Source organism: Bombina bombina, chromosome 2 (genome assembly GCF_027579735.1).
Source record: "Bombina bombina isolate aBomBom1 chromosome 2, aBomBom1.pri, whole genome shotgun sequence".
In the NCBI taxonomy this organism is placed as follows: domain Eukaryota; kingdom Metazoa; phylum Chordata; class Amphibia; order Anura; family Bombinatoridae; genus Bombina; species Bombina bombina.
In genome coordinates, this window is record NC_069500.1 from 367210327 (window position 1) to 367229142 (window position 18816).

General features: G+C 42.4%; 1 protein-coding gene across 1 annotated transcript in view; it reads left to right on the forward strand.

Annotated features, from left to right (window-relative positions):
* The window catches only part of ATP6V0A2 (ATPase H+ transporting V0 subunit a2), a 236702-nt gene that overhangs the window by 188149 nt on the left and 29737 nt on the right, over nucleotides 1-18816 (forward strand). Inside the window, exon 17 of the mRNA XM_053701819.1 lies at nucleotides 6124-6243. Coding sequence (XP_053557794.1) covers nucleotides 6124-6243 — 120 coding nt within the window. The remainder of the gene's footprint in view (nucleotides 1-6123; nucleotides 6244-18816) is intronic.

Sequence of the window (18816 nt, forward strand, 5' to 3'; positions counted from 1 at the left end):
GATTCAACTTTGGGGCAAACCAGAACTGGATCTCATGGCGTCTCGTCAGAACGCCAAGCTTCCTTGTTATGGATCCAGGTCCAGGGATCCCAAGGCAGCGCTGATAGATGCTCTAGCAGCGCCTTGGTCTTTCAACCTGGCTTATGTGTTTCCACCGTTTCCTCTGCTCCCTCGTCTGATTGCCAAGATCAAGCAGGAGAGAGCTTCGGTGATTTTGATAGCACCTGCGTGGCCACGCAGGACTTGGTATGCAGATCTGGTGGACATGTCATCCCTTCCACCATGGACTCTACCGCTGAGGCAGGACCTTCTACTTCAGGGTCCTTTCAACCATCCAAATCTAATTTCTCTGCGGCTGACTGCTTGGAGATTGAACGCTTGATTTTATCAAAATGTGGTTTCTCCGAGTCTGTCATTGATACCTTAATTCAGGCTCGAAAGCCTGTCACCAGGAAAATCATAAGATATGGTGTAAATATCTTCATTGGTGTGAATCCAAGGGTTACTCATGGAGTAAAGTCAGGATTCCCAGGATATTATCTTTTCTCCAAGAAGGATTGGAGAAGGGATTGTCAGCTAGTTCCTTAAAGGGACAGATTTCTGCTCTATCTATTCTTTCGCACAAGCATGTGGCGGATGTTCCAGACGTTCAGGCGTTTTGTCAGGCTTTAGTTAGAATCAAGCCTGTGTTTAAACCTGTTGCTCCGCCATGGAGTTTAAATTTAGTTCTTAAAGTTCTTCAAGGGGTTCTGTTTGAACCTCTACATTCCATAGATATCAAGCTTTTATCTTGGAAAGTTCTGTTTTTGGTAGCTATCTCTTCGGCTCGAAGAGTTTCAGAGTTATCTGCCTTGCAGTGTGATTCCCCTTATCTGATCTTCCATGCAGATAAGGTAGTTTTGCGTACCAAACCTGGGTTTCTTCCTAAGGTGGTATCTAATAAGAATATCAATCAGGAGATTGTTGTTCCTTCACTGTGTCCTAATCCTTCTTCAAAGAAAGAACGTCTATTACTCAATCTTGACGTTGTTCGCGCTTTAAAGTTTTATTTACAAGCTACTAAAGATTTTCGTCAAACATCTGCATTGTTTGTTGTCTACTCTGGACAGAGGAAAGGCCAAAAGGCTTCAGCAACTTCTCTTTCTTTTTGGTTAAGAAGTATAATCCGCTTAACTTATGAGACTGCTGGCCAGCAGCCTCCTGAAAGAATTACAGCTCATTCCACTAGAGCGGTGGCTTCCACATGGGCTTTTAAAAATGAGGCTTCTGTTGAACAGATTTTTAAGGCGGCGACTTGGTCTTCGCTTCATACTTTTTCTAAATTCTGCAAATTTGATACTTTTGCTTCTTCGGAGGCTATTTTTGGGAGAAAGGTCTTACAGGCAGTGGTGCCTTCCGTTTAAGCGCCTGCCTTGTCCCTCCCTTCATCCGTGTCCTATAGCTTTGGTATTGGTATCCCACAAGTAATGGATGAATCCGTGGACTGGATACACCTTTCAAGAGAAAACAAAATTTATGCTTACCTGATAAATTTATATCTCTTGTGGTGTATCCAGTCCACGGCCCGCCCTTTCATTTTAAGGCAGGTGTTTTTTATTTTTAAACTACAGTCACCACTGCACCCTATAGTTTCTCCTTTCTCTTGCTTGTCTTCGGTCGAATGACTGGAGGTGGCAGTTAGGGAAGGAGCTATATAGACAGCTCTGCTGTGGGTGATCCTCTTGCAGCTTCCTGTTGGGAAGGAGAATATCCTCACAAGTAATGGATGAATCCGTGGACTGGATACACCACAAGAGAAATAAATTTATCAGGTAAGCATAAATTTTGTTTTTTAAACCTCCTGTGGTTACTCCAGAGGTTTTTCCTATTCCTGATGCTATTTCTGATATGATTTCTAAGGAATGGAATAAGCCCGGTACTCCTTTTATTCCTTCTTCAAGGTTTAAAAAATTGTATCCTTTACCAGCAATTTCTATAGAGTTTTGGGAAAAGATCCCCAAAGTTGATGGGCCTATTTCTACTCTTGCTAAACGTACCACTATTCCTATGGAAGATAGTACTTCTTTTAAAGATCCTTTAGATAGGAAACTTGAATCTTATCTAAGGAAAGCCTATTTATATTCAGTTCATCTTCTCAGGCCTGCAATTTCTTTGGCTGATGTTGCGGCTGCATCAACTTTTTGGTTGGAGAATTTAGCGCAACAAGAATTGGATTCTGACATATCTAGCTTTGTTCGCTTACTGCAACATGGTAATCATTTTATTTGTGATGCCATTTTTTGATCTTATCAAAATTGATGTTAGATCCATGTCTTTAGCTATATTAGCTAGAAGAGCTTTATGGCTTAAATCTTGGAATGCTGATATGACATCTAAGTCTAGATTACTATCTCGTTCTTTCCAAGGTAATAATCTATTTGGTTCTCAGTTGGATTCTATTATTTCAACTGTTACTGGAGGAAAGGGGGGTTTTCTGCCTCAGGAGAAAAGGACCTAAGGGTAAATCTAAGGCTTCTAACCGTTTTTGTTCCTTTCGTCAAAATAAGGAACAAAAATCTAATCTTTCACCTAAGGAATCTGTTTCCAATTGGAAGCCTTCCTCAAATTGGAATAAATCCAAGCCTTTTAAAAAACCAAAGTAAGCCCCTAAGTCCGCATGAAGGTGCGGCCCTCATTCCAGCTCAGCTGGTAGGGGGCAGATTAAGGTTTTTCAAGGATATTTGGATAAATTCTGTCCAAAATCAATGGATTCAGAGCATTGTCTCTCAAGGGTATCGAATAGGATTCAGAGTAAGACCTCCTGTGAGAAGATTTTTTCTCTCACGTATCTCAGCAAATCCAGTAAAAGCTCAGGCTTTACTGAAGTGTGTTTCAGACCTGGAGTCTTCAGGGGTAATCATGCCGTTTCCTTTTCGGGAACAAGGTCTGGGGTTTTATTCAAATCTATTCATTGTCCCAAAGAAGGAAAATTAATTCAGATCAGTTCTGGATCTGAAAAAAAGATTCTGAATACTTGCCGAGCACTTAAGTCCATTCATCGGCCATCAGTGGCTCAGTGCATGGAGGTCATTGGATTAATGGTAGCGGAAATGGATTTCATTCCGTTTGCCCGCTTTCATCTCAGACCACTGCAGCTGTGCATGCTCGGACAGTGGAATGGGGACTATGCGAATTTATCTCCTCAGATAAATCTGGATCAAGAGACCAGAGACTCTCTTCTTTGGTGGTTGTCGCCGGATCATCTGTCCAAGGGGACATGTTTCCGCAGACCCTCGTGGGTGATAGTGACAACGGACGCCAGTCTTCTGGGCTGGGGTTCAGTCTTGAATTCCCTAAAGGCTCAGGGTGTTTGGACTAAGGTGGAGTCTCTACTTCCAATCAATATCCTGGAACTGAGAGCAATATTCAATGCGCTTCAGGCATGGCCTCAGTTGGCTTCGGCCAAATTCATCAGATTCCAGTCGGACAACATCACGACTGTGGCATATATCAATCATCAGGGTGGAACGAGGAGTTCCTTAGCGATGATAGAAGTATCCAAGATAATCCGATGGGCGGAGGCCCACTCTTGTTATCTGTCGGCAATCTACATCCCAGGAGTAGAAAACTAGGAAGCAGATTTTCTAAGTCGGCAGACTTTTCATCTGGGGGAGTGGGAACTCCATCCAGAGGTGTTTGCTTCATTGATTCGCCAATGGGGCAGACCGGAACTGGATTTGATGGCATCTCGTCAGAATTCCAAACTTCCACGTTACGGATCCAGGTCGAGGGATCCACAGGCCGAACTGATAGATGCCCTGGCAGTGCCTTGTTCGTTCAGCCTAGCTTATGTGTTTCCACCGTTTCCTCTCCTTCCACGCGTGATTGCTCGAATCAAACAGGAGAGAGCTTCAGTAATACTGATAACGCCTGCGTGGCCACGCAGGACTTGGTATGCGGATTTAGTGGACATGTCCTCTCTGCCACCATGGAAACTTCCCTTGAGACAGGACCTTCTCATTCAAGGTCCTTTCCAACATCCAAATCTAATTTCTCTGCAGCTGACTGCTTGGAGATTGAACGCTTGATTCTATCTAAGCGAGGATTCTCTGATTCGGTCATCAATACTTTGATACAGGCTCGAAAGCCTGTCACTAGAAAAATCTATCATAAGATATGGCGTAAATATCTTTATTGGTGTCAATCCAAGGGTTACTCATGGAGTAAAATTAGGATTCCCAGGATTCTGTCTTTTCCCAAGAAGGATTGGAGAAAGGGTTATCAGCAAGTTCCTTAAAGGGACAAATTTCTGCTTTGTCAATTTTGCTTCACAAACGTTTGGCAGATGTGCCAGATGTTCAGTCTTTTTGTCAGGCTCTAACTAGAATTAAGCCTGTATTTAGACCAATTACTCCTCCCTGGAGTTTGAATTTAGTTCTTCGAGTTCTTCAAGGGGTTCCGTTTGAACCCATGCATTCCATAGATATTAAGTTGTTATCTTGGAAAGTTCTGTTTTTGGTTGCTATTTCTTCTGCTCGAAGAGTTTCTGAGCTTTCAGCGTTACAATGTGATTTGCCTTATCTTATATTTCATTCTGATAAGGTGGTTTTACGTACTAAACCTGGATTTCTTCCTAAGGTTGTTTCAAATAAGAATATTAATCAGGAAATTGTTGTTCCTTCCTTGTGTCGTAATCCTTCTTCTAAGAAGGAGCGTCTGTTACATAACCTGGACGTGGTCCGTGCCTTGAAGTTTTACTTGCAGGCGACTAAGGATTTCCGTCAATTATCTTCATTATTCATTGTTTATTCTGGAAAGCGTAGGGGTCTGAAAGCTACGGCTACCTCTCTTTCTTTTTGGCTGAGGAGTATCATCCGCCTGGCATATGAGACTGCTGGACAGCAGCCTCCTGAAAGGATTACAGCTCACTCTACTAGAGCAGTGGCTTCCACATGGGCTTTTAAAAACGATGCTTCTGTTGAACAGATTTGTAAGGCTGCGACTTGGTCGTCCCTTCATACTTTTTCCAAATTTTCCAAATTTGATACTTTTGCTTCTTCTGAGGCTTTTTTTGGGAGAAAAGTTCTTCAAGCAGTGGTGCCTTCCGTTTAGGTCTCTGTCTTGTCCCTCCCTTTCATCCGTGTCCTGTAGCTTTGGTATTGTATCTCACAAGTAAGGATGAAATCTGTGGACTTGTCGTATCTTGTAGAAGAAAAAGAAATTTATGCTTACCTGATAAATTGATTTCTTCTATGATACGACAAGTCCACGGCCCTCCCTGTCATTTTTAAGACAGATTATATTTTGTTTTATTTTTACAACTTCAGTCACCTCTGCACCTTTTAGCTTTTCCTTTCTCTTCCTAAACCTTCGGTCGAATGACTGGGGGTGGAGGGGAAGGGAGGAGCTATATATACAGCTCTGCTGTGGTGCTCTTTGCCACTTCCTGTTAGCAGGAGGATAATATCCCACAAGTAAGGATGAAATCCGTGGACTCGTCGTATCGTAGAAGAAATCAATTTATCAGGTAAGCATAAATGTCATTTTTGGTAGAAAAGTTCTTCAGGCAGCTGTTTCAGTTTGATTCTTCTGCTGATGTTTTAAGTTTTTCTTGTTATTTAAAGGATAAACTTATATTTTGGGTTGTGGATTATTTTTTCAGCGGAATATGGCTGTTGTTTATTTTTGTCCCTCCCTCTCTAGTGACTCTTGCATGGAGTTCCACATCTTGGGTATTGATATCCCATACGTCACTAGCTCATGGACTCTTGCCAATTACATGAAAGAAAACATAATTTATGTAAGAACTTACCTGATAAATTCATTTCTTTCATATTGGCAAGAGTCCATGGGGCTCACCCTTTTTATGGTGGTTATGATTTTTTTGTATAAAGCACAATTATTTCCAAATTCCTTTGTTGATGCTTTTTACTCCTTTCTTTATCACCCCACTACTTGGCTATTCGTTAAACTTTATTGTGGGTGTGGTGAGGGGTGTATTTATAGGCATTTTGAGGTTTGGGAAACTTTGCCCCTCCTAGTAGGATTGTATATCCCATACGTCACTAGCTCATGGACTCTTGCCAATATGAAAGAAATTAATTTATCACGTAAATTCTTACATAAATTATGTTTTATCTGTAGAAAGGATATACCTTGGTGCGCCGTGGAAGTGAGGAGGAGCTTTCTATGTTACGATCAGATGAAGAAGAAGAAGAAAGCCATGCTGATCATAATTTACAGAGAGAACAGGAAAAGGAAGAGGTATTTTAACGTGTTTATGCAAAACCTAATGATGGGATGAGCAATTGTTGTGTGCTCCCTGGGCTCTGTAAGAAGCTTACTGGTGTGTGTTTCAAATTGATGAATGTTGTCAAGGGCCACACTGACACATATAATGCCCGTTTACCTTAAAAGTGACTGTCTACACATTAGTCATCTTAAAGTCTTATTTCCTTCCTAAGAGAGGGAGAGTCCACGGCTTCATTCCTTACTGTTGGAAAATACATCACCTGGCCACAAGGAGGAGGCATAGACACCCGAGCCAAAAGCTTAAATATCCCTCCAGCTTCCTCATTATCCCAGTCATTCTTTGCCTTTCGTCACGTTAGGAGGTGGCAGAGAAGTGGCAGGAGATTCGGAGAGTCCTGAAAAAGGGTATCTGCCCTTCGAGATAGAACTGACGTTTTAAGTAGTCATGTCAACCTCTGAGTGAGAGTATTGATTTAGAGTCTGGAGATGCAATTTCTTTCATGTAAGTGGCAAGTCCATGAGCTAGTGACGTATGGGATTTACATTCCTACCAGGAGGGAGCAAAGTTTCACAAACCTCAAAATGCCTATAAATACACCTCCCACCACACACATACCTCAGTTTTTACAAACTGTGCCTCCTATGGAGGTGGTGAAGCAAGATGTGCTTAATTTCTTCTATGATGGGTACTTCTAAGCATTTTGAAGTGACAGTGTTTGTCAGAGGGATGTGCCTGTTGATTAAAGTAGTTTAACCCATGGGAAATCCTTTCCAAGGCTCTCTGTAATCGGTTGCAGGAATTCATGCCCCTGCCTCCCTTTTCAGATCGACGTTATACTCCTATACCATTACCTCTGCTGATATTTTTCAGTACTGGTTTGGCTGTCTGCTGTATGTGGATGGGTGTCTTCTGGTAAGTATGTATCATTTTTTAAAACACTCAGCTATGTTTGGCGCTTTGTTATAAAGTTTTAAATGTATGTATTTGCTTATATTTGCCATGAGTCAGGTCTATGTTTATTTACCTTTTGCAGTCTAACAGTTTCAGTATGGAATTTATGTTTTGGGGAGTTTAAGTGAAAAAAAATTCTTACCTTAGTTTTTCAAATTTGACTTTGTTTTTCAATCTTTTGCGGGCAAACTAGGCTCGCTAGGACCAAAATGCTGTTTTCTCTTGTTAAGTGTATCCAGTCCACGGATCATCCATTACTTATGGGATATTCTCCTTCCCAACAGGAAGTTGCAAGAGGATCACCCACAGCAGAGCTGCTATATAACTCCTCCCCTCACTGCCATATCCAGTAATTCTCTTGCAACTCTCAACTAAGATGGAGGTCGTAAGAGGACTGTGGTGTTTTATACTGAGTTTATCTCTTCAATCAAAAGTTTGTTATTTTTAAATGGTACCGGAGTGTACTGTTTATCTCAGGCAGTATTTGGAAGAAGAATCTGCCTGCGTTTTCTATGAATGATCTTAGCAGAAGTAACTAAGATCCTTTGCTGTTCTCACATATTCTGAGGAGTGAGGTAACTTCAGAGGGGGAATAGCGTGCAGGTTTTCCTGCAATAAGGTATGTGCAGTTAAAATATTTTTCTAGGGATGGAATTTGCTAGAAAATGCTGCTGATACCGAAATAATGTAAGTAAAGCCTTAAATGCAGTGATAGCGACTGGTATCAGGCTTATTAATAGAGATACATACTCTTATAAAAGTGTATTTTAAAACGTTTGCTGGCATGTTTAATCGTTTTTTATATATGTTTGGTGATAAAACTTATTGGGGCCTAGTTTTTTCCACATGGCTGGCTTGAATTTTGCCTAGAAACAGTTCCTGGAGGCTTTCCACTGTTGTAATATGAGTGGGAGGGGCCTATTTTAGCGCTTTTTTGAGTAGCAAAAATTACAGACACAGACATCCAGCTTCTTCCTGCATGTTCCAGGACTTCTCTGAAGGGCTCAAAAGGCTTCAAAAGTCGTATTGAGGGAGGTAAAAAGCCACAGTAGAGCTGTGGCAGTTGTGACTGTTTAAAAAACGTTTTTGTCATTTGTTATTCCGTTTTTGGTATTAAGGGGTTAATCATCCATTTGCAAGTGGGTGCAATGCTCTGCTAACTTGTTACATACACTGTAAAAATTTCGTTAGTGTAACTGCCTTTTTTCACTGTTATTTCAAATTTTGAAAAAATTTGTGTTTCTTAAAGGCGCAGTAACGTTTTTTATATTGCTTGTAAACTTGTTTTAAGTGTTTTCCAAGCTTGCTAGTCTCATTGCTAGTCTGTTTAAACATGTCTGATACAGAGGAACCTACTTGTTCATTATGTTTGAAAGCCATGGTGGAGCCCCATAGGAGAATGTGTACTAAATGTATTGATTTCACCTTAAACAGTAAAGATCAGTCTTTATCTATAAAAGAATTATCACCAGAGGGTTCTGTCGAGGGGGAAGTTATGCCGACTAACTCTCCCCACGTGTCAGACCCTTTCGCCTCCCGCTCAGGGGACGCACGCTAATATGGCGCCAATTACATCAGGGACGCCCATAGCGATTACCTTGCAGGACATGGCTGCAATCATGAATAATACCCTGTCAGAGGTATTATCTAGATTGCCTGAATTAAGAGGCAAGCGCGATAGCTCTGGGGTTAGGAGAGATACAGAGCGCGCAAATGCTGTAAGAGCCATGTCTGATACTGCGTCACAGTATGCAGAACATGAGGATGGAGAGCTTCATTCTGTGGGTGACATCTCTGACTCGGGAAAACCTGATTCAGAGATTTCTAATTTTAAATTTAAGCTTGAGAACCTCCGTGTATTGCTTGGGGAGGTATTAGCTGCTCTGAATGACTGTAACACAGTTGCAATTCCAGAGAAATTATGTAGGCTGGATAGATACTATGCGGTGCCGGTGTGTACTGACGTTTTTCCTATACCTAAAAGGCTTACAGAAATTATTAGCAAGGAGTGGGATAGACCCGGTGTGCCCTTTTCCCCACCTCCTATATTTAGAAAAATGTTTCCAATAGATGCCACTACACGGGACTTATGGCAGACGGTCCCTAAGGTGGAGGGAGCAGTTTCTACTTTAGCAAAGCGTACCACTATCCCGGTTGAGGACAGTTGTGCTTTTTCAGATCCAATGGATAAAAAATTAGAGGGTTACCTTAAGAAAATGTTTATTCAACAAGGTTTTATTTTGCAGCCCCTTGCATGCTTTGCGCCTGTCACTGCTGCGGCGGCATTCTGGTTTGAGGCCCTGGAAGAGGCCATCCATACAGCTCCATTGGAGGAAATTATTGACAAGCTTAGAACGCTTAAGCTAGCTAACTCATTTGTTTCTGATGCCATTGTTCACTTGACTAAACTAACGGCTAAGAATTCCGGATTCGCCATCCAGGCGCGTAGGGCGCTATGGCTTAAATCCTGGTCAGCTGACGTGACTTCAAAGTCTAAGTTACTCAACATTCCTTTCAAAGGGCAGACCTTATTCTGGCCTGGCTTGAAGGAAATTATTGCTGACATTACTGGAGGCAAGGGTCATACCCTTCCTCAGGACAGGGCCAAATCAAAGGCCAAACAGTCTAATTTTCGTGCCTTTTCGAAATTTCAAGGCAGGAGCAGCATCAACTTCCTCCGCTTCAAAACAAGAGGGAACTGTTGCTCATTCCAGACAGGCCTGGAAACCTAACCAGTCCTGGAACAAGGGCAAGCAGGCCAGAAAACCTGCTGCTGCCCCCAAGACAGCATGAAGTAACGGCCCCCTATCCGGAAACGGATCTAGTGGGGGGCAGACTTTCTCTCTTCGCCCAGGCGTGGGCAAGAGATGTTCAGGATCCCTGGGCGTTGGAGATCATATCTCAGGGATATCTTCTGGACTTCAAAGCGTCTCCTCCACAAGGGAGATTTCATCTTTCAAGGTTATCAGCAAACCAGATAAAGAAAGAGGCATTCCTAAGCTGTGTGCAAGACCTACTAGTAATGGGAGTGATCCATCCAGTTCCACGGACGGAACAGGGACAGGGGTTTTATTCAAATCTGTTTGTGGTTCCCAAGAAAGAGGGAACCTTCAGACCAATCTTGGATCTAAAGATCTTAAACAAATTCCTCAGAGTTCCATCATTCAAAATGGAAACTATTCGGACCATCCTACCCATGATCCAAGAGGGTCAGTACATGACCACAGTGGACTTAAAGGATGCCTACCTTCACATACCGATTCACAAAGATCATCATCGGTACCTAAGGTTTGCCTTTCTAGACAGGCATTACCAATTTGTAGCTCTTCCCTTCGGGTTGGCCACAGCCCCGAGAATCTTTACAAAGGTTCTGGGCTCACTTCTGGCGGTTCTAAGACCGCGAGGCATAGCGGTGGCTCCGTATCTAGACGACATCCTGATACAGGCGTCAAGCTTTCAAATTGCCAAGTCTCATACAGAGATAGTTCTGGCATTTCTGAGGTCGCATGGGTGGAAAGTGAACGTGGAAAAGAGTTCTCTATCCCCACTCACAAGAGTCACCTTCCTAGGGACTCTTATAGATTCTGTAGAGATGAAAATTTACCTGACGGAGTCCAGGTTATCAAAACTTCTAAATGCTTTCCGTGTCCTTCATTCCATTCCACGTCCGTCAGTGGCTCAGTGCATGGAAGTAATCGGCTTAATGGTAGCGGCAATGGACATAGTGCCATTTGCGCGCCTGCATCTCAGACCGCTGCAATTATGCATGCTAAGTCAGTGGAATGGGGATTGCTCAGATTTGTCCCCTCTACTAAATCTGGATCAAGAGACCAGAGATTCTCTTCTCTGGTGGCTATCTCGGGTCCATCTGTCCAAGGGTATGACCTTTCGCAGGCCAGATTGGACGATTGTAACAACAGATGCCAGCCTTCTAGGTTGGGGCGCAGTCTGGAACTCCCTGAAGGCTCAGGGATCGTGGACTCAGGAGGAGAAACTCCTCCCAATAAATATTCTGGAGTTAAGAGCAATATTCAATGCTCTTCTAGCTTGGCCTCAGTTAGCAACCCTGAGGTTCATCAGATTTCAGTCGGACAACATCACGACTGTGGCTTACATCAACCATCAAGGGGGAACCAGGAGTTCCCTAGCGATGTTAGAAGTCTCAAAGATAATTCGCTGGGCAGAGTCTCACTCTTGCCATCTGTCAGCGATCCACATCCCAGGCGTAGAGAACTGGGAGGCGGATTTTCTAAGTCGTCAGACTTTTCATCCGGGGGAGTGGGAACTCCATCCGGAGGTGTTTGCTCAACTGATCCATCGTTGGGGCAAACCAGAACTGGATCTCATGGCGTCTCGCCAGAACGCCAAGCTTCCTTGTTACGGATCCAGGTCCAGGGACCCGGGAGCGACGCTAATAGATGCTCTAGCAGCTCCTTGGTTCTTCAACCTGGCTTATGTGTTTCCACCGTTTCCTCTGCTCCCTCGACTGATTGCCAAAATCAAATAGGAGAGAGCATCGGTGATTCTGATAGCGCCTGCGTGGCCACGCAGGACCTGGTATGCAGACCTAGTGGACATGTCATCCTTTCCACCATGGACTCTGCCTCTGAGGAAGGACCTTCTAATACAAGGTCCTTTCAATCATCCAAATCTAATTTCTCTGAGACTGACTGCATGGAGATTGAACGCTTGATTCTATCAAGGCGTGGCTTCTCCGAGTCAGTCATTGATACCTTAATACAGGCACGAAAGCCTGTCACCAGGAAAATCTACCATAAGATATGGCGTAAATATCTTTATTGGTGTGAATCCAAGAATTACTCATGGAGTGAGGTTAGGATTCCTAGGATATTGTCCTTTCTCCAAGAGGGCTTGGACAAAGGATTATCAGCTAGTTCTTTAAAAGGACAGATTTCTGCTCTGTCTATTCTTTTGCACAAGCGTCTGGCAGAGGTTCCAGACGTCCAGGCATTTTGTCAGGCTTCGGTTAGAATTAAGCCTGTGTTTAAAACTGTTGCTCCGGGGGGCGGAGCCTACAGCTGTAGCGGCAAGACGTGTCTTGAGGGAGCTCCTGGCTCTATTTTGGAGTTTCACCTGATAATTATATTGCCTTTCTCTAGAATTTAGTTTAATTAACAGCTAAAACCTAGCTAATCCCTACTAGATTCAAGAATCTGTCAACCCTGGGAGGTTCTTTCAGGATTAATCTTTGCCTATGCTCTACAGTTAGGCCTCGCGGCTGCTGCGCTCACACAGTGTTTGTCGGTTTGTGGAGCCGGGGCTGCCGCATATTCCCCCCCCCCTAGGAGACTGGGGTTACGAGTAGTACTACTTACTTCTACAGCAAATTATTTCCTATCATGGACGCCTTGGATGCAGTGGGCGTTTGGGAGCACAAAATGGAGACCGCGATCAAGCAATCTTACGAGCAGCTGCTGAAGAATCTCAGCATGCTACTTTTCACTGAAACAAACCACCATGTTACTATACCCACGGAGCCTACTGTCTGTTGCCAGCCGGGGGACATGGACATTATTATAACCCAAGGAGTGGCAAGAGATGACCATATTGTTTACAATGGAGCGCATACTAATGTGAAGATCCCAAGTAAAGCTGCAAAGGGTGCAATTAATAAGAGAATGCAATGCCTGCCTATTCAAAGAAAACAGAGGCATCGGATGCTGATTAAGAAGGCTAACTCTGTAAAATCGGCACACAGAAAACAAGCTACTTGCTCTGATCGGATGTTCATACACATACTGAAAACCCGGATATTACAGGCGGCCAAGATGGCGGCTACTAAAGCAAAAGCACTACATCGGCATACAAGGCAAGCAAGCTACATGCCCAACGAAGGATACTTGAGAGGAGCGCTGCTAACACTAAAACTGCCAGACAGAGCTGAAAGAAAGGAGGGCACAGGAATTAGCGAGACTTACTTAGTTGCGGCACCGCCGCTGTGTGTTCCCGGCTCTTGGGACACTTTTGACTTACATGGTTGCGGGGACTGTGTTTGCCGGTTCCGCCTCAATCGCACAGGAATTGGTTAGAGCCTTCGTGGGGGGCAGTGAGTCTGTGTTGCGATCCCTTTTTTGCTTTGTATCTACTTTCCTATAGCCTCCAGAAATAAGAGCTCCTATCTTTCCTCTGAGTCGTCACTGTTTTATATATGCTAGCCGCATGGTGCACATTTCAGTGCCGTGCATTGGGGAGACCATCCAGGGAACATCCACTAACTTTTCTGGATATCAGAGGGGGAATTGGATGAACCCCTGCAGATACACTATTAGGCTTATGGGTAATTGCTCACATATTCATTTGTGTCTCCAGCCCCATGTTACGGACCCTACCTGATATTAAGCTATATAAAACATGCCACTGCTTATGTTTTACCTTCCCTTAATTTAACAATGACTGGGACATGACTTACTCTATTTGGTATATGACTAGTTTATAGAGGCTGCTTCATTAATTTCGTTATGGGACTCAGAGTGCTAAGAGTCTATATGGCTCTATATGATATGTTTGCCGTTTGCGTTTTTATATCCCTATTGTTTACTGTTTAACCTCATTTGCTTTGCTGTGTGTTTGCTACTGAGCGATGTGACTGCACTATTAGTTTATTTCATTTCCGCTAGGAGCAACCCTAGCTGTGCGCACATATCATATGAGGCTCAGAATGTCATATTAGCTTAACACAAAGCCGCAGTTGCTGTTTGCTTTTTACTGTCATTGTTAGTTGTTTTAGACTGCTAGACTGTATACATTACGTTGATTCTTGAGTCATACCTGCTACATGATCTTAATGATAGTCAATGCAAAGTAGAGGCTCTCGATTCCCTTATAGTACTATGTTTACAAGGTTTAGCATACTAAGTGTACTCCTTTGCCCTAAGCACCTTTCCTAGATAAGAGGATATTTCATGGAACATATATAGCATGCTCGGGGTTAAAAACACATTTAATTAGCTATAATGCACAAGGGAGATCTTCATTTTACAACTGCATATACATTGAAAGTTTCTTTATTGCTCATCAATATAATTATGTATGGTCCCTTTACAATAAGAGGCGCAAGTTCACAATAAACTACTTTAGTTAATGTCACACTACTGCGTTACCTTACGCTATATTTAGCAGACCATAATTATACCCTGCCACTCCAAATTAGAATTAAGCATATAGCCCCAATGAAACTAGTTGTTAAAGTGGCTATATACATGTTCTCTACACTAGCTATATTAGGTAGGGAACCCTCATATTAAAGTTTAGAGTTCCCCCATGACAGATATAATCCATGACAGCTATGATTCACCACCACACAGAGTCTTTACAAATATTATTTTATTGTTTATTTTATATGGATAGACTATGGTTCACTATTTAACTTTACATTATATAGAAACATATAAACACAGAGGTTTTCCTTAGGGACTCAAGAGTAGTCCCCTATTGAACATGATAACACTCTGAATTTTTGTATAAATGATAGTACTAAGAGGTCCAAAAGAGGCCTCATGTGACTAGTAGAGGGTTTATATTGATGGCGAGACATATGTCATATTACATTTTCCAATGTTGTCAGCTACATTCAACCGGGTTATTATGTTTAGATGTATGCGTATTATGTCTGAAAGTAATTTTGTTGCCTAATTTGTACTGACATGCCTGATGTTTCTGTCTTGTCTTATACCTCAATAAAAATAAAATGTAAAACTGTTGCTCCCCCGTGGAGCTTAAACTTGGTTCTTAAAGTTCTTCAAGGAGTTCCGTTTGAACCCCTTCATTCCATTGATATTAAACTTTTATCTTGGAAAGTTCTGTTTTTGATGGCTATTTCCTCGGCTCGAAGAGTCTCTGAGCTATCTGCCTTACAATGTGATTCTCCTTATCTGATTTTTCATGCAGATAAGGTAGTTCTGCGTACCAAACCTGGGTGGTTTCTAACAAGAATATCAATCAAGAGATTGTTGTTCCATCATTGTGTCCTAATCCTTCTTCAAAGAAAGAACGTCTCTTACATAATCTGGACGTAGTCCGTGCCTTGAAGTTTTACTTACAAGCTACTAAAGATTTTCGCCAAACATCTTCCCTGTTTGTCGTTTACTCTGGACAGAGGAGAGGTCAAAAAGCTTCAGCAACCTCTCTTTCCTTTTGGCTTCGGAGCATAATTCGCTTAGCCTATGAGACTGCTGGACAGCAGCCCCCTGAAAGGATTACAGCTCATTCTACTAGAGCTGTGGCTTCCACCTGGGCCTTTAAAAATGAGGCCTCTGTTGAACAGATTTGCAAGGCTGCGACTTGGTCTTCGCTTCACACCTTTTCAAAATTTTACAAATTTGATACTTTTGCTTCTTCGGAGGCTGTTTTTGGGGGAGAGGTTCTTCAGGCAGCGGTTCCTTCCGTTTAATCCTGCCTTGTCCCTCCCATCATCCGTGTACTTTAGCTTTGGTATTGGTATCCCATAAGTAATGGATGATCCGTGGACTGGATACACTTAACAAGAGAAAACATAATTTATGCTTACCTGATAAATTTATTTCTCTTGTAGTGTATCCAGTCCATGGCCCGCCCTGTCCTTTTAAGGCAGGTCTAAATTTTAATTAAACTACAGTCACCACTGCACCCTATGGTTTCTCCTTTCTCGTCTTGTTTCGGTCGAATGACTGGATATGGCAGTGAGGGGAGGAGCTATATAGCAGCTCTGCTGTGGGTGATCCTCTTGCAACTTCCTGTTGGGAAGGAGAATATCCCATAAGTAATGGATGATCCGTGGACTGGATACACTACAAGAGAAATAAATTTATCAGGTAAGCATAAATTATGTTTTTTATTGCGTCATTTTTTACGCGAAGTTGCGTCTGTTGTGACGCGAGCCGCATCATTTCTTGTGTCTTTGTTGTATGGCGCCAAAAGTTTTTTTTCCTGCATTTGCGTCATCTTTGCGTCATTTTTGGCGCCTACATTTGTTATATTAAGCCTCTCCCTTTTTTGCTCGCTGCTTTCATTTTATAATAGAGAGCTATGATGCTTGCTTTTGATTTTATTTTGTTCTATAAAAATTCTATCATGAATTTTTCCTATTTTCTGAAACTGTTACATTGTTGAAATTGGATATTTTGTCTAAAAGTTTTTTTTTCTTTTTTGTTACATTTTGCAAGATGTCTCAAACTGATCCTGCCTCTTATGTTACTGTAAAAACCAAGATGCATGAACACAATTCTACTAAAAGCTAAGTGTGTTGTTATTGTCAATCTGATTTTATTCCCTCAGCTTAATTATAGACACTTATTTTATCATATTATTATATGCTGATAATGTTTCTTTGTGTACAATTACATTTACTGTTTTTACTTTCTCAGTTTAATAAACCAAAAAGTTCTGCAGATATAAAAATGTTACTGCTGCAGCCATAAGACGGCTATGACTGCTATTACGCCTTCAATTAATGTAAAGGTCTTTCCAAACTTGTTATAGCTTCAATCAATTTTGTACTGACCGACAGCATACTTTAATATCTTCTGCTGATGAGGGTTCCTTTCTCTCGGAGAATTCTGCATCAGAGATATTAATTGACTAATCTTCTTTTCTTTTTCAAGATACGATGAGTCCACGGATTTCATCCTTACTTGTGGGATATCGCCTCCTGGTCAGCAGGAGGAGGCAAACAGCACCACAGCAGAGCTGCATAAATAGCTCCTTCCTTCCCTCCCAACCCAGTCATTCTCTTTGCCTGTGTTAGTGATAGGAAGAGGCAAAGTGAGGTGTTAGTTTAGATTCTTCAATCAAGAGTTTATTGTTTTTAAAATGGTACCAGTGAGTGCTATTTTATTCAGGGTTTAGCTGTATTCCTTGTCGGCCTCTAGAGTAGAGCTACAGGTGGCTTTTAAGCAATGGGAACTGGGGAGATTTTCATTCTCTCTGCGCCTCCCATACTATGTGCTGCCCTGCTGATGATGGTCTTAGCAGATATTATCTAAGACCCTGTTTGTTCCCACAGATCTACAGGAGGAGATGAGGACCTCTTCATCGTGTGGGACAAGGCATGCTGTCGCCAAGTATTGAGATTTGTGCAGTCTTCTGAGTTACCTAGTGTCCCAGAAATCAAAACAGACTGTCCTTTATTTCCTATATAAATTAAGGGGTAATCAACTTGCTCAAGTCCAATTATATGCATGTGTGTATTCCCCTCATTACTCTGTGACAGCCGTAATTCCTATGGGCTTTTTATATTGCTAGCCCGGTTGGCTGGAGTGTGGGCTTGACGCTGGGGATCTGTAGCTTGGAGTTATATACTCCGGTGTACTCTGCTCTAGTATTTGCCATAATAGGCAGTGCGCTTTGAGGGGACACAGTGAATGTTTTCATGGGTTTCACTTTGACTGGCATTAGTTTTTTTCTATAAAGATACTTGCCCGGGTTACTTTGAGTTAGTTTACCGCCCACGACGAGCGGGCTTATCGTTCGCACGCTTAGCCGCGCAGTTGTTATTTTGGGACTCAGGACGTGACCCGATCGGCAGTGTGCTTCGAGGCTCTGGTGTTTCCTAAGACCGCATGTTTCAGTGATATCACAGGCGGTCTTAGGCACGCTGCACACAAGGAGATAGAGACTTCTTTGAAAGATCGTTGTCTCGTGGGGACAGGTAGGCACCGCAGCAGAGCTGTGGTGAGGTGGTGCAAGTGTTTGAATTTTGCTCTTAAGGAATTGCTCAATTTCAGAGGGTTTGTTTTTAAAATAAAGTAAAAACGCAGTTTCTTCTCTGTTTTCCATTATTGAGTGTTGAGCAGAAAAATTTAAAGGCACAGTACACTTGGTTTTCAAAAGTTTTTGTTATCAGTTATATTAGGCTGATTGCATAGTATTTATGTTTTGAATTCATCACATAATTATCAGTACCACGACCAATATTGCATTTGCTTATTTTTTGTAATGGAAGACCTTCAAAACAGTACATGTTCTATGTGTTTGAATGCCAATGTGGAACCCCCTGTTACTTTTTGTCCCTCATGCACTGAGAGGGCATTAGAGTTTAGAGAGCAGATTTTCTTTAATAAAAGTATATCTAAGGTGGATGTTTCTCAGAGTTCAGCTGATGAGTCTCAGAGTATGCCGCAACTTTCTCCCCAAGCATCACAGCCCTTAACGCCCGCTCAAGCGGCGCCAATCACTCTGCAGGACATTTCTGCGGTTATGTCATCTACACTTTCTGAGGCGTTATCTGCCTTTCTGGTACTCCAAGGCAAACGCAGTAGGAAGGATAACCACATTGTCAATACAGCTTCTGATGCTTTGATGACGATCTCAGATGTACCCTCCCAGGGCTCTGAATTGGAGGGTATGGAGGCTTTATCCGAGGGGGAACTTTCTGACTCAGGAAGTGGCTTACCTCTGACGGATCCAGATGCGGTTTCCTTCAGGTTTAAACTTGATCACCTCCGCCTGTTATAGAGGGAGGTTTTGGTGACTCTGGACGACTGTGATTCAATTGTGGTTCCTCCAGAGAAATTGAGTAAGTTGGACAGATACTTAGAGGTTCCTTCTTATTCGGATGTATTTCCAGTTCCTAAGAGAAGAGAGACTGGGTATTCCTTTTTCCCTTTCTCCCATTTTCAAGAAGATGTAACCTATAG